The sequence below is a fragment of the Choristoneura fumiferana genome, chromosome 23 (genome assembly GCF_025370935.1).
Source record: "Choristoneura fumiferana chromosome 23, NRCan_CFum_1, whole genome shotgun sequence".
Lineage (NCBI taxonomy): Eukaryota > Metazoa > Arthropoda > Insecta > Lepidoptera > Tortricidae > Choristoneura > Choristoneura fumiferana.
This window is the reverse complement of record NC_133494.1, coordinates 2,348,348-2,360,433: the sequence shown is the minus strand read 5'-3', so window position 1 is coordinate 2,360,433 and position 12,086 is coordinate 2,348,348. Positions and strand designations below refer to the sequence as shown.

Genomic DNA, 12,086 nt, shown 5'->3' with positions numbered 1-12,086 from the left:
CAGTTGCTAATGGTTGAAATGAGAAAATTGCCTCAGTTGATAACTCGAATCTTGCGATGACGACGCATGAATTGGAGCAACAGATAAGCTGGTTACGTGGAACCGTTCACATGCGGTAGATCAGTGGCCTCTGATAACATTTGCTCTCCCTATCGTATGTTTAACTTCGCGACGGCATTCTCTCGATCCATTGTATTACTGTGGCATAACCGTATTTTTTACATGGTTTTTTTTCCTGTAGCAGGATAGACCCAGACTTAGCCGGGTGGCTAAGTTGTTAGTGACACTGACTAAAGTACAATTCAATAGAATCTGTCAATTTTCTACAATTTAAGACACCCTATCGTGGATGTTTGATTATTTAAGTATATATTTTATCTACAATTATCATCTAAAAGGTCAAAAAAGAATAATAGTCACATCACAAAGCCTTAGGCAGCCCGGTCGCAACATAGGCCTGATTCCCAATTGGATTGTCAGATTCTATTGAATTGGAGTTTCGAGCTAGCGGTTGCGGGTTCGATTCCCGTTTGAGCAAAAATTTGTATAATTAATACTGTTTGTACTTGAATCTTGGATACGGTATGCATTAAGTTATATTATTTATCTACATATGTATGTGTATCCATTCGTTGTCTAGCACCCATAGAATAGTCGAGTTCATAAACTTGTGAGCAAAAATTTGTTCAAAAATGTCTGAACACACTATTATTAACGGCGTAGAGGCGTTGAAGCTTTGGTTAGTTTGGGGCTAGCTCAATTGGTGTAATTTGTCCCATGAGAATAGTGTAGACTTTTGCTAGGATAAAGACCATAAGTCGAATCATCATCTCGGTATACCTATGTAGGATAGGCATGGTACAGGCCTCTTCAAAGAATGAGAGGACTAGGGCCCTAGCTACCGCGGGGGCCCAGTGCGGATTTTGAACTACATACACACCATGGAATATTTCCGCGTGTGTTCATGTTCCTCGCGATGTTTTCCTACGCCGTTGGGCTCATGGTAAACATTAAATTTAATCATAATTTTGCACATCAATTCCGTAAAACTCAAGTGCGAGATTTGATCCCACGACACTGTTTAAGAGGCAATCGGTCAAACCACTAGGCCACCACGGCTTGAAAGTCATACTTCAATGATAATTTTATTGATAATAGCTAACACATAAGCCAAAAAGTTTCAAGTAATAGTTAAGTTGATACATATTGTTGTACGTATTGCGTTGTTACATGTTTTGTTAACCCCCGACGCAAAAAGAGGGGTGTTATAAGTTTGAGCGCTATGTGTGTCTGTGTGTGTCTGTCTGTGGCACCGTAGCTCTTAAACGGGTGGACAGATTTGTATGCGGTTTTTTTTAATTTGAAATCAGGTTTTCTAGGGATGGTTCGTAGACATGTTTTGATGTTGTTTCCATTTTTGAGATATTGAACTTTGAAGTGACAAAGTCCCCCGATTTTCCAACTTTTTGTTGGTTACGTTATAATCCTCCTGTAATAGTTAATTTAAGCTGATGGTTTTCCTAATAAATAATATAGGTAATATCTTTATGCTCAGGTATTAGTTCTGAAGTTTGTTTCATATTATTATTTCTAGAGCGAGACTAAACCATAGCGTTAAATTTACATCGTTATCACGATATTTCCATAAAAAATACTACTTTGTAAGTACTATCATATTTTATGATAATATCTCTTTACCTAAATATGTCGTGCAGTTGTGTAAATACCTCAAGATTACCAACGTTAAAACATTCTAGCATAAAGTAGATGACGCCATCAAAAAATTTTAAGAATAGTACAGAGTGTCTGAATCTTTAATAATGCCCTGGCTCGGTTATATTAATGTTTCCCCATAGTGATAGTTGTTATTTTCCTTTCGAATGAAACACGTCTATTTGATCATGAACAAGTATGATTGATTGTAAACAATGAGACAATGCTGCGACCTTTTTGTGGCCCGGTGTCAGGTCGCGACCCACTATTTGGGAAATGCTGGATATTTTACCATGTTAAGTCTAAACTTTAATATCCAAATCTAATCTAATATTATAAAAAAAACATTGCGAGTTTATCTCAAAAACTACTGATATTCATGAGCTAGTAACATGGATGACTTTTTAACCGCGAAAATCTACTAGTCCGTATTATTTTATACATTCAAAGTCAAAGTTAAAATATTTTTATTGAATTTTGGCGCTTTTAAAAGTAGAAAAATGTACCACTGGTTCGGAAACCAGAAACCGGCAAGGAACTCAATGGAATGCAATACATGCCTGATGAATTTGCGAACGGACAGACAATTATTTTGGTCACCGACCATTAATTGGTCTTAACGAACGCTTATTAAAATGATATCGGTCAAGGCAGGGATGATCATATACATAAATTGAATTCACTAGGTCTACTTTGTTTACTTTATGATTTTAGTAATTTAAAATCTACTAGAAGTCGAAGACTGAGGGCTTTAATGAGTCGATATTCGTAATTCTAGTACCGCCCGTGCGACATACAATGTTTTTCATCACATTTGCGAGTAAAGTTGTATATTTGTAAAAGAAAAACTAATATTTATTCAAAAATTGCCGATACCGCTGACTACGCTCTTGGCAGCGCCCAAGATGAAAATAATTTTGCTCCCGAGTGGCTCATACAACTTTTCACACCGAGCATTAAGAAACCTGAAAAAAAAAATCTAAATATAATTAAAGAACAAGCAGCATAAAAAATGGCGTGGCTTTACAATTATCAACTTCAAAAAATGGCATTTGCAATAAAACACTTAGAAAAACCTTGAACAGAAAAGTTGCACTTTGCTCCCTCTCGTCAGGGAGGAAAAGTTACTTTTCTGAAGGAGAGGTGCGAAAAAATATTTTATGTAAGTGAGCTGACTCTGCGCCGCGCCCGCCGCCCCCTTGGTCCTTAGCGCCAGGCTCAAGCCTTGTTAGCCTGTGGTTAAATCAGGTCCTGCTAAAATCTGGTAAATAAATAAATCAACTGTTTCTCCTCAACAGTGCCGATGGCGTGAGTGTCCTGTACCAGGTGACAGATGAAGCGGCGACGGGGACTTGCGCGGTGCTAGTGACTGGTACGCATCGCTCACTCTGCGCGAACTTGGCCGCGGCGCAGAAGTTCACTCCCGAGCACCTCGCCAAGCCGGAGTGTAAGGAGGTTATCGAAAAAGCCCGATTCTTTTATGCCTCGGTTAGTATGATTTCTCACCTGATAAAACTAGGATGAAAATTTAAACGTGATACAAAATTAGTGTTTCGAGCTAAGATGATGGTGGGTGGGCTGGCGCGCTGCTGCAGGCGCAAACTAGCAGCAGCCCGCCCTGACATTTACCCACTGCACGCCAATGCACTATCCACTGCATACAAAAAGCTCAACACACATAGACGACACGGTGCGGGTCGGTAGCGCGACGGGTCTATTTCATGGCGGTATGTGGACGACATCACCAGTGGCGATCCTTACATAGAAGCCCAAAAGCCGGGCTTGCCTTATAAAGCGAACAACGTCCAAACGAGAAAAAAAGTTCTAATAAAATCACTTTAATAATTTAGCGCGCTTTATTTTACGTAAAATAATAAGAATTGCATAAAATAAGTAAAGTGGCGCTGATTGCGACCGGCGGCGGCGCGGCGAGTCTACGCGGCGATAGTGGCGTACATTGTAAATAGCATGACATCTCGCTCGCTCTCGTGGGCTTTTACGGGGCTTCCAAAACGTTAGTTTTGCAAATATCTATGTATAGCTGCATATGTAGCACTTTCTTTGCAATTTGAATCTGGCTTACGGTGTGAAGTTTGTTGCGTTTGGTTTGGAACGCGATTACGCGAGTGCGCGGGCGATATTCATCTAACTAACTTCATGATTGTTTATTTCGAACCGTGGGCCGTAGCGTAGCGTTGTGATTTGATGTAATCATTTCAAAAAAATAAATAAGTGCTTAGGTATTCTGGTTTTAGTGCGGTGTATAGTGCAGTGCCTGTGGGAGAGAATGAGTTCGGAAACGGACGAAATTGTCCCTTGTGTGGACTCCAAGTGTATGTCTGTAAAATTCTATCTAGTAATAGCATGCCTTCAGTGCGCTTTGGTAAGCTCGTCCAAACTGAAGATTGAACTTTACGGCAACAAGATGGATGTAGGTACATTAAATTATTAAAAAATACTAAAACATATCTCTCGGCTTGCCATAGTCTGATACCCTAGGCACGCCACTGGACATCACACCTGGACGATGTCACCTACGTTACAAACAGCGTCTGTGTGCGTTGCGCTTGTCCTTCAAAAAGTAGCCCAGTACATTATGCGTTATAACCGTTAACTGTCTAATTCCAGGGCTTCTTCGTGGCAGTGTCCCCCGAGTCGATACTGCAGCTGGCGGCGCGCGCGCACGCCGGCGGCCACGCGTTCATAATGAATCTCAGCGCGCCATTCGTGTCGCAGTTCTACAAGGAGCCCCTCGAGAAGATGCTGCCTTACGTCGACGTGCTGTTCGGGAACGAGAGTGTAAGTTTGTGGATGATGCGACGGATGTATCCGTCAACGTGGGCAAAAAAGATAAACTGATGTCGAAAATACAAACTGAGACATGGATGCACAGAAAAACCAGAAAAAGAGACCAGCGCTGGGAATCGAGCCCAGGTCCTCAGCAATCCGTGATGCGTGCTATAACCCCTACACCACCGCTGGACAGGAATCTAGACACGAATTTTTCCTATGCATACATATCTCAGGTTGCTTATTTGTACTACGCTACTTATGCAGCAGCACTAGCGCCATCTATGTTCCGCTCTCATCGAGAGACGTCACATTCTTTCGGAACAAGAAATGTCGCTACTAAGCAATCAAATTATGATTGTTTTTTTGTGTTTTTTATTTCAACTCCAAATTTGTTACTTTTACGGTCCTGGGTTCGATTCCCAGCGCTGGTCTCTTTTTCTGGTTTTTCTGTGCATCCATGTCTTAGTTTGTATTTTCGATATGGTTTCACGGGATACCCGTAAAAGTAACAAATTTGGAGTTGAAATAAAAAATACAAAAAGACTCCAAAAAACCGATCATAATAAACTGATGTATCTTACTAATATTATAAATGCGAAAGTTTGTATGTGTGTGTTTGTTACTCCTTCACGCTACTTTGGATGAAATTTGTTATTTAGATCTCGCTTCTTGATCAATTTGGGTCTCTGTACATTTTGCTACGTAGACGATTCGATACTAACCCAAATCAGCCATTTTTGGATTTTTCCACACTGGCAATATTCCCATTGCCATAGACAAGAATATCTGGCGCGCAACCTTTTCACATCCAACATTAATTATTTTAATTTAAAATACTGCCATTGCAGGAAGCCGAGGCGTTCGCGAAAGCGTTCGGCATCGAAGAAACAGATCTCCAAGCCATCGCCGTCAAAATCAGCGCGCTGCCGAAGCTCAATGAAAAACGGCAGCGCGTTGTTGTGATTACGCAGGGCTGCGAGCCGGTCATCCTCGTCGAAGGCGGTAAGATCACCCTGATACCAGTAGCGGTGCTGTCCAGGGAGGAAATAGTGGATACTAACGGCGCGGGAGACGCTTTCGCCGGCGGTTTCCTTAGCCAAATGGTCACCGGAGCGCCCTACACGACTTGTGTCAAATGCGGTATCTACGCGGCGACGCATGTCATCAAACACTCAGGGTGCACGTTTAGCGGCAACAGTGACTTTAAAAGAGACTAAAATAAATGTTGTGATTTTTTTTATCGAATATTGTGGTATATTGTGTGTATTGATTGTAACGGAGATTCTTCTGGGTATTGCAAATTTCATGAATCCACGGCAATATTTTGTATGTCGACGATGACACAGAAAACAATTGAAAAATTACTGGGGATCGAATCCAATTCCATATTTGTGATGCGAGTAAATACTCTAATTTTCGAATGTTGCGATTTTGGATCATAGAGGATTTAATCAATAGTTTGTAAATCGCCAAACACACTATCTTCTAAGGTTACAAGTTGGACAAGCAGATTTATAAAGTTAATATTTAATCGTAATCCTAAGAGCTAATGGCATCGTTTCATTTAGAGGTAAAGGAAAATCTTGACACACTAGTGCTACAGTATAACGCCGCGTTTTCACTAGGGAACATTTGTCCCGCGACCTTGTCGCCCGACACGACATTTACGTGTCCCGGGCGATGGTCCGACGGTCTGTTGCGACATTCACGGGTTGCGGGACTAGTACTAGACTAGGGCTAGTCGATGCTCTGCGAGCGTCGACACGCGATATGTCGAAGGACAAAGTCGAAGAGACTTGTCCCTTAATGAAAACGGGGCTTAAGTGACAAATCACAATTGTGTTGCAGAATCGGATCGTCCTTATACCACTCTATTAATTGATTCATCTATGCTGTTTTTTTGGGTTCCGGAGCCGAAATGGCAAAAACGGAACCCTTATAGTTTCGCCATGTCTGTCTGTCTGTCTGTCCGTCCGCGGCTTTGCTCAGAAACTATCAATGCTAGAAAGCTGTAATTTTGCACGGCTATATAAATAAACTATGCCGACAAAATGGTACAGTTAAAAATTCAAACATTTTTTTTAGGGTACCTCCCATAGACGTAGTGGGGGTATTTTTTTTTCTCATCCAACCCTATAGTGTGGTGTATTGTTTGTTGGATAGGTCTTTTAAAACCATTAGGGGTTGGCTAAGACGATTTTTCGATTCAGTGATTTGTTTGCGAAATATTCAACTTTAAAGTGCAAATTTTCATTACCCCCCCCCCCCTCTAAACCGGTGGGTGGAAAAATTTGAAAAAATTCAGGATGGTAGTAAGTATATCAAACTTTCAAGGAAAACTATAACGGCTAAGTTTGCTTGAGAATTATTAGTAGTTTATGAGTAAATAGCAGCCTAGGTTATAAAATATACCTAAACTTCCTCAGAAAAATATTAATTAATTTATTCGTAATAGCTACGGAACCCTATTTTGGGCGTGTCCGACACGCTCTTGGCCGGTTTTTTTGAAATTAAATGGGCTATGCAATAAGGAATATTCCGCCACCAAGCAAGCGGAGCAGCATGTTTGTGGTTTATTGATATGACTTATTTAACACGCACAAATAACTGCCAGCAATTCAACTGTCACTGTTTTTAAAGTCCCCATTCCATGTACCATTCCTGTAGTATCACAGACGCTGCAATATTAACCTTTTAATGCACTTCCTTCAATGATATCTTGAGCCGAGTTTAGACTTGCAAGAAAAATGGTGCAACTCGTTGGCGTTACGGCCTCGCAATGTAATGCAACTTGCACAATTTTTACTTGCAAGTCTAAACTCGGCTTTACACGGCAAAGTGAATTATTGAATTAATCTGATTTATGTCCACCGTAAGTAGGTAATGGATTATTATACCACTGGTCGCCAAAGGTGTAATATTTTTTAATATCGACACGAACAGCACTACTGTGGCAAAACTTGTGCAATATCAATGAGGGCTATCGCGTATGAATTCGCCGCTAGAGGCGCTAGTGTAGCAGGTACGCGGGTTTATTTATAATTAGAATAATTTTGTGTATATTTTGCAATACCTGAAATTAATCATGGCAAATATGCGTTACGAGGCAATGAATGTCTGTGTTTTGAGACAGTTTTGTCTTTCGGAAACCTTTGTCCTCCCTTTTCTTCCGAACAAAACTACGCAACACTGTGGCATGCTCGATATTTTTATGGTACGGTTTTAAGGTATTAAATATGATTTAAATGTTAATTTTTGTTTTCACGCCCGTAATAACAAACTAACCACTATACTTCAGGCAGGACCTTTGTCTACAGTGGCGCCAATTGGTGAGCGCGAAAACGGTTGTCCTCATTGTTTAAAGTTGTCACTCGAATTATGGTTTCGACTTCGACTTTAGACAATTGTATTGCACGATTTCAACGTGGAAACAGTCTAAGGAACTTGGTTACTTTTTATAAACCCTCTGTTCTAGTTTAATCTCTTTAACCTCTCCAATCATTTTGTTCTAATTTTTGACTGAAGAATATCATTATCTGCTTAGTTGTTAAAGTTGCAGTTTTCACAGCTTTACAAATGGAACCAAACTAAGTACTTAGTTATGATAAATTATAATTGTACACCTTCATATTGTACCTATATTATATTCTTATCAATGCCAGATATTTTTAATAAACGCAGTGCGAATCAAATAGATCTGATGTCAATTACATGTCATTAAAACATGAAGTTAAAACAATTCATTAATAATAAGCTCTTGCACATTGTCATAATACAAAATAAAAGTGTCATAATGTAAAAGCAATACTGTGTTAGTGGATGACGATTTTCTTATAGATAAATTGTAGCAAAATTTAAAGTTTAGTAGAGAAACACATTGTTTTTGTGTTATGTTTTATTTCTTAAGTTACTTTGCACTATCAATCCTAAACAACGATTTTCTAAGCCTAATTTAACCTTTATAGCGTCATCAACGAGAACTAAAGTTATCGTCTACGTACCACGCCATAACACCATTCAGTCTAGCTCGCTATTGTATACTCTAAGTATAAATTGTTCATATTTATCTTACATTTAATACGAAGCTTCTTATTGCTGTATCTAGTAAAACAAGTCTAAAAAATAATACTTAGCACCTCTAAAACAACAATGACGTAATTTCGAGAACAGTCTAAAATCGATAAAAAAATTGTTTTTGAGTTTATTTCGAAAAACTGGATTGCATTTACGTCAGTGGTGTATTAAGGTTTGACTTATTTTTAATAACAACAATTTAGAATTAGTTAAATGTTATATAAACTTTACTGAAGTGTATCATTTAATATTTGGTTACAGACTATGGCAAAATGTTATACATTTACAAAGATCAACAAGTTTAATGAAACTAAATACAACTAGAATACTGGTTCAAATACTCTATTTTAAATGTTAATATTGTCACGCGAGTTTAAAACAAAGCTAAAAATTGAAATCAACTTTTTTAGTTTCATCATATACTCTTATAACACAGGTTAACTAATCAATTACCTCTGTTTACCTTTACCTATGAGATGTGCATGAATGCTAGAGGTAAAAAAACTACAAATTTAAGAGTGATTGTTAATGCAAATAAAATGGTGTAAAAATTACAAGTAATATTAGCAATATGCTATTACTTTACTACATTAAAATGCTCACAGCTATAAATTTAAAGAATCACATGTATGTGAAATAGAAATAAAGAATAGTGACATCATAGTATTGGCCAGCCAATACATACAGTCAACCAACTTGATTCCTAAGCCACTAGCTTTGTCATCATGACTTTTACATACAGTTGAGGGCATAAATATGTACACAGCTATAGCATCAAATAAATGTATATATCGACCATATGGTTACTGGTATAAAGGTGTTTAGATATTCTTGGTAACTAACTTACTTATATTTATGACCTTGACTGTATGACTGTACATGATTGGTTGGCCAGGGATGAAATTGGTTGACTTTGCCTTTCACATGAGTACATTAGAAGCCGCTCACACCATCTAGGGTTAAAAAATGTAATCACTAGGAGTGACAGTTCCATACAATTTTACACTACTTAACCCTCATATTTTGAAAAATGTTGTCAAAGCAATTAGAATCTAATTGTTTCGAGAATAAAGTCAAACTGCCATGGTGTAAAACAATAGAAAAACAAAAGAACTTATTGTGTACATTCTATTGCACGAGGTTAAGTGGACTTGTTGGATCAGAACAGAATAAACTCCTAACTGGGTTAAATCCTGTCAAAATGTATGAAACAGTAACAGTCCTTAAGCCAGGGTTATTTTTTTTAACCCAACCTAGAATGTTTCGCAAATGAACCTTAGTGTATGGAATTAACTATTAACAACTTTCACTAGATTATTATGTTAATAAAACACTTATACATATAAAACCTCGAAGTAAAATACTGGTATACTTAACATGTATGTATTGAAGATTAGTCAGACTGTTTTGTACTCTTTGAAATTACAGTTCTTTTTATAGTCATGTTAGTGATGTAAAGCCATGCTTTTTGTGCATCTCACTCCTTGTGGATTTATTCTAAACAGTTTTTTTTATTAGCTGCACACCCAACGGCAAGCCATTTTGCCTGCTAATGTAAAAAGATACATAAAGTAACACATGTCTTAGTAGTAGTTTTATTTTACACCCTGTAATTGTTCTAATTCTAAAATAGCAATAGTCAACATTATTGATAAACTGATTTAAAAAACGAAAAGATAATATCTCATTGAAAGTGTGCTCCTAGCCTAAGTCCATGTAACATTTTACTGCCATGAAAATGTGAAGCAGTCTGAATTAAGTCCTTAAAGTTACAAAGACATCAGTGAAAACAGTAATATTTGTATCTCTTCATAGTGCATAAGGTTACAATGAACTATGGCCTTAACAGATTTACCACCATTTCAATGTTTATCTGTAAAAACAATATCATAGCGTACAATATGTACGGTCCAATCAGGTGCTTGCTCAGTTTCATCCCCTAATAAAGGCATACATCTATAGATCTCCACTATTATAAAGTCTTTCCTATGATCCAACATTCTTTGTACACTTCTAGTGAGCCGCATTGGATAAATATCTGGGTTTATTCTAAATATGACCTTAGGAACATCCTCCAGACAATTTTTGTTCTGTGGGGTGATGCTATTTCTTTTTTTTGACAGTTTTCTTATTTTCTTAGACCTGTAAAAATAAATTGTGGTTATTTACTTCTGTTGATGAAATACCATGTTATGATTGTACTTATGATTTGTTGTAGAATAAATGATTTTTGTAATTTTATATTGTTTTATTCAATTGTGGTAAGACTTGACTATGAAGAAAATAATAAATATTTATTTAGGAAAATGGTTAAGTTTTTAAAAGTTTTAATTTGGAGGACAAAAGACTAGATAACTATTTTTTAATAAATCCGAAAAATATCAACCAGGTAAAAGTTGGTAAATTTAGCTGTCTTCAAGTTGGTGCTCATTTGATAACTAAAGAAGGAGAAGAGGTTTTTGGAGTCTTTATGTATTTTTTATTTCAACTCCAAATTTTGTTACTTTTACAGTCATCCCATAAAACCCATATCGAAAATACAAACTGAAATATAGATACACAGAAAAACCAGAAAGAGACCAGCGCTGGGAATCAAACCCAGGTCCTCAACCAAACTAAATAAGCTCAGCCTTGTGTGAAGTCTGATGTATAATTTCTCTTCTATAGGCTGTTTATTTAAATGGAGTAAAATAGTATTTGTGTGTAGGTAAAACCAGAAAATTTGACAGTTAAAAATCTTCAATAAACATCTGTTCATGTCTCATCATGTACACCATTCAAAAAAATTCATTCAAGTCTTTATTGTTAAACTGATCTGAATTTTAAACCTCATTATAATGAATTTTAAACTCACAATAATGTTATGTTCCCATAAAACCCCTAAAAACATTAATTAAGAAAATGTTTGCAAACAAACGTAATACCAATTTTCTATACATTTGGACATTTCTATCTACCATTGTAAATTTTGTTGAAATCGGAGAGATAAATGTTTTAATGTTTATTTGTGTACAAACTCAGGAGACTCAGGATTGCATCAATAAATCAATCTGTAGGTATTTAAATGTCTACTTCTCACTGGACCAAAATATGCATTTGCTCTTTGTACTGATGTCACAATATTTTAATACTTACGGCATTTTCTGGATCCGTTTGATATACACTGAACAACGTAGACTGATGGAAATGGTAGGTACCTAAAACTTTATAGGGATCTTATTTCAACGTGGGTATGTAGTATGTTTTGGGTAAACTGAACGGTACATTTTATAATCAGCCCAGAAAATTGTAAGAGAGCGATATTTCATTTGTCAAGATAGTTCATAAAGGTTCAATGAAAGGAATTGACTTTCAAGAAATATAAATTTAAACTTTCGGTCGGCTTCTTTAGAAAAACTCGCTGATCGCGCGATCTTTGTTAGGCGTTTTCTAAAGCACTTAATACCAAGCACGTTTGTTTGGATTCATTCTTAGTGCAACGCGGGCTTCGTAGTCCAAAACATACC

At 37.2% G+C, this 12,086-nt stretch overlaps 1 protein-coding gene across 1 annotated transcript in view; it reads left to right on the top strand.

Moving 5' to 3' along the window:
* Positions 1-10,819, top strand: part of Adk2 (Adenosine kinase 2) — a 24,289-nt gene extending 13,470 nt beyond the window's left edge. Inside the window, exons 4-6 of the mRNA XM_074105848.1 lie at positions 3,012-3,201; positions 4,342-4,512; positions 5,355-10,819. Of these exons, the coding sequence (XP_073961949.1) occupies positions 3,012-3,201; positions 4,342-4,512; positions 5,355-5,723 (730 nt within the window). The 3' untranslated portion in view covers positions 5,724-10,819. The remainder of the gene's footprint in view (positions 1-3,011; positions 3,202-4,341; positions 4,513-5,354) is intronic.
* The last annotated feature ends 1,267 nt before the right edge of the window (positions 10,820-12,086 follow it).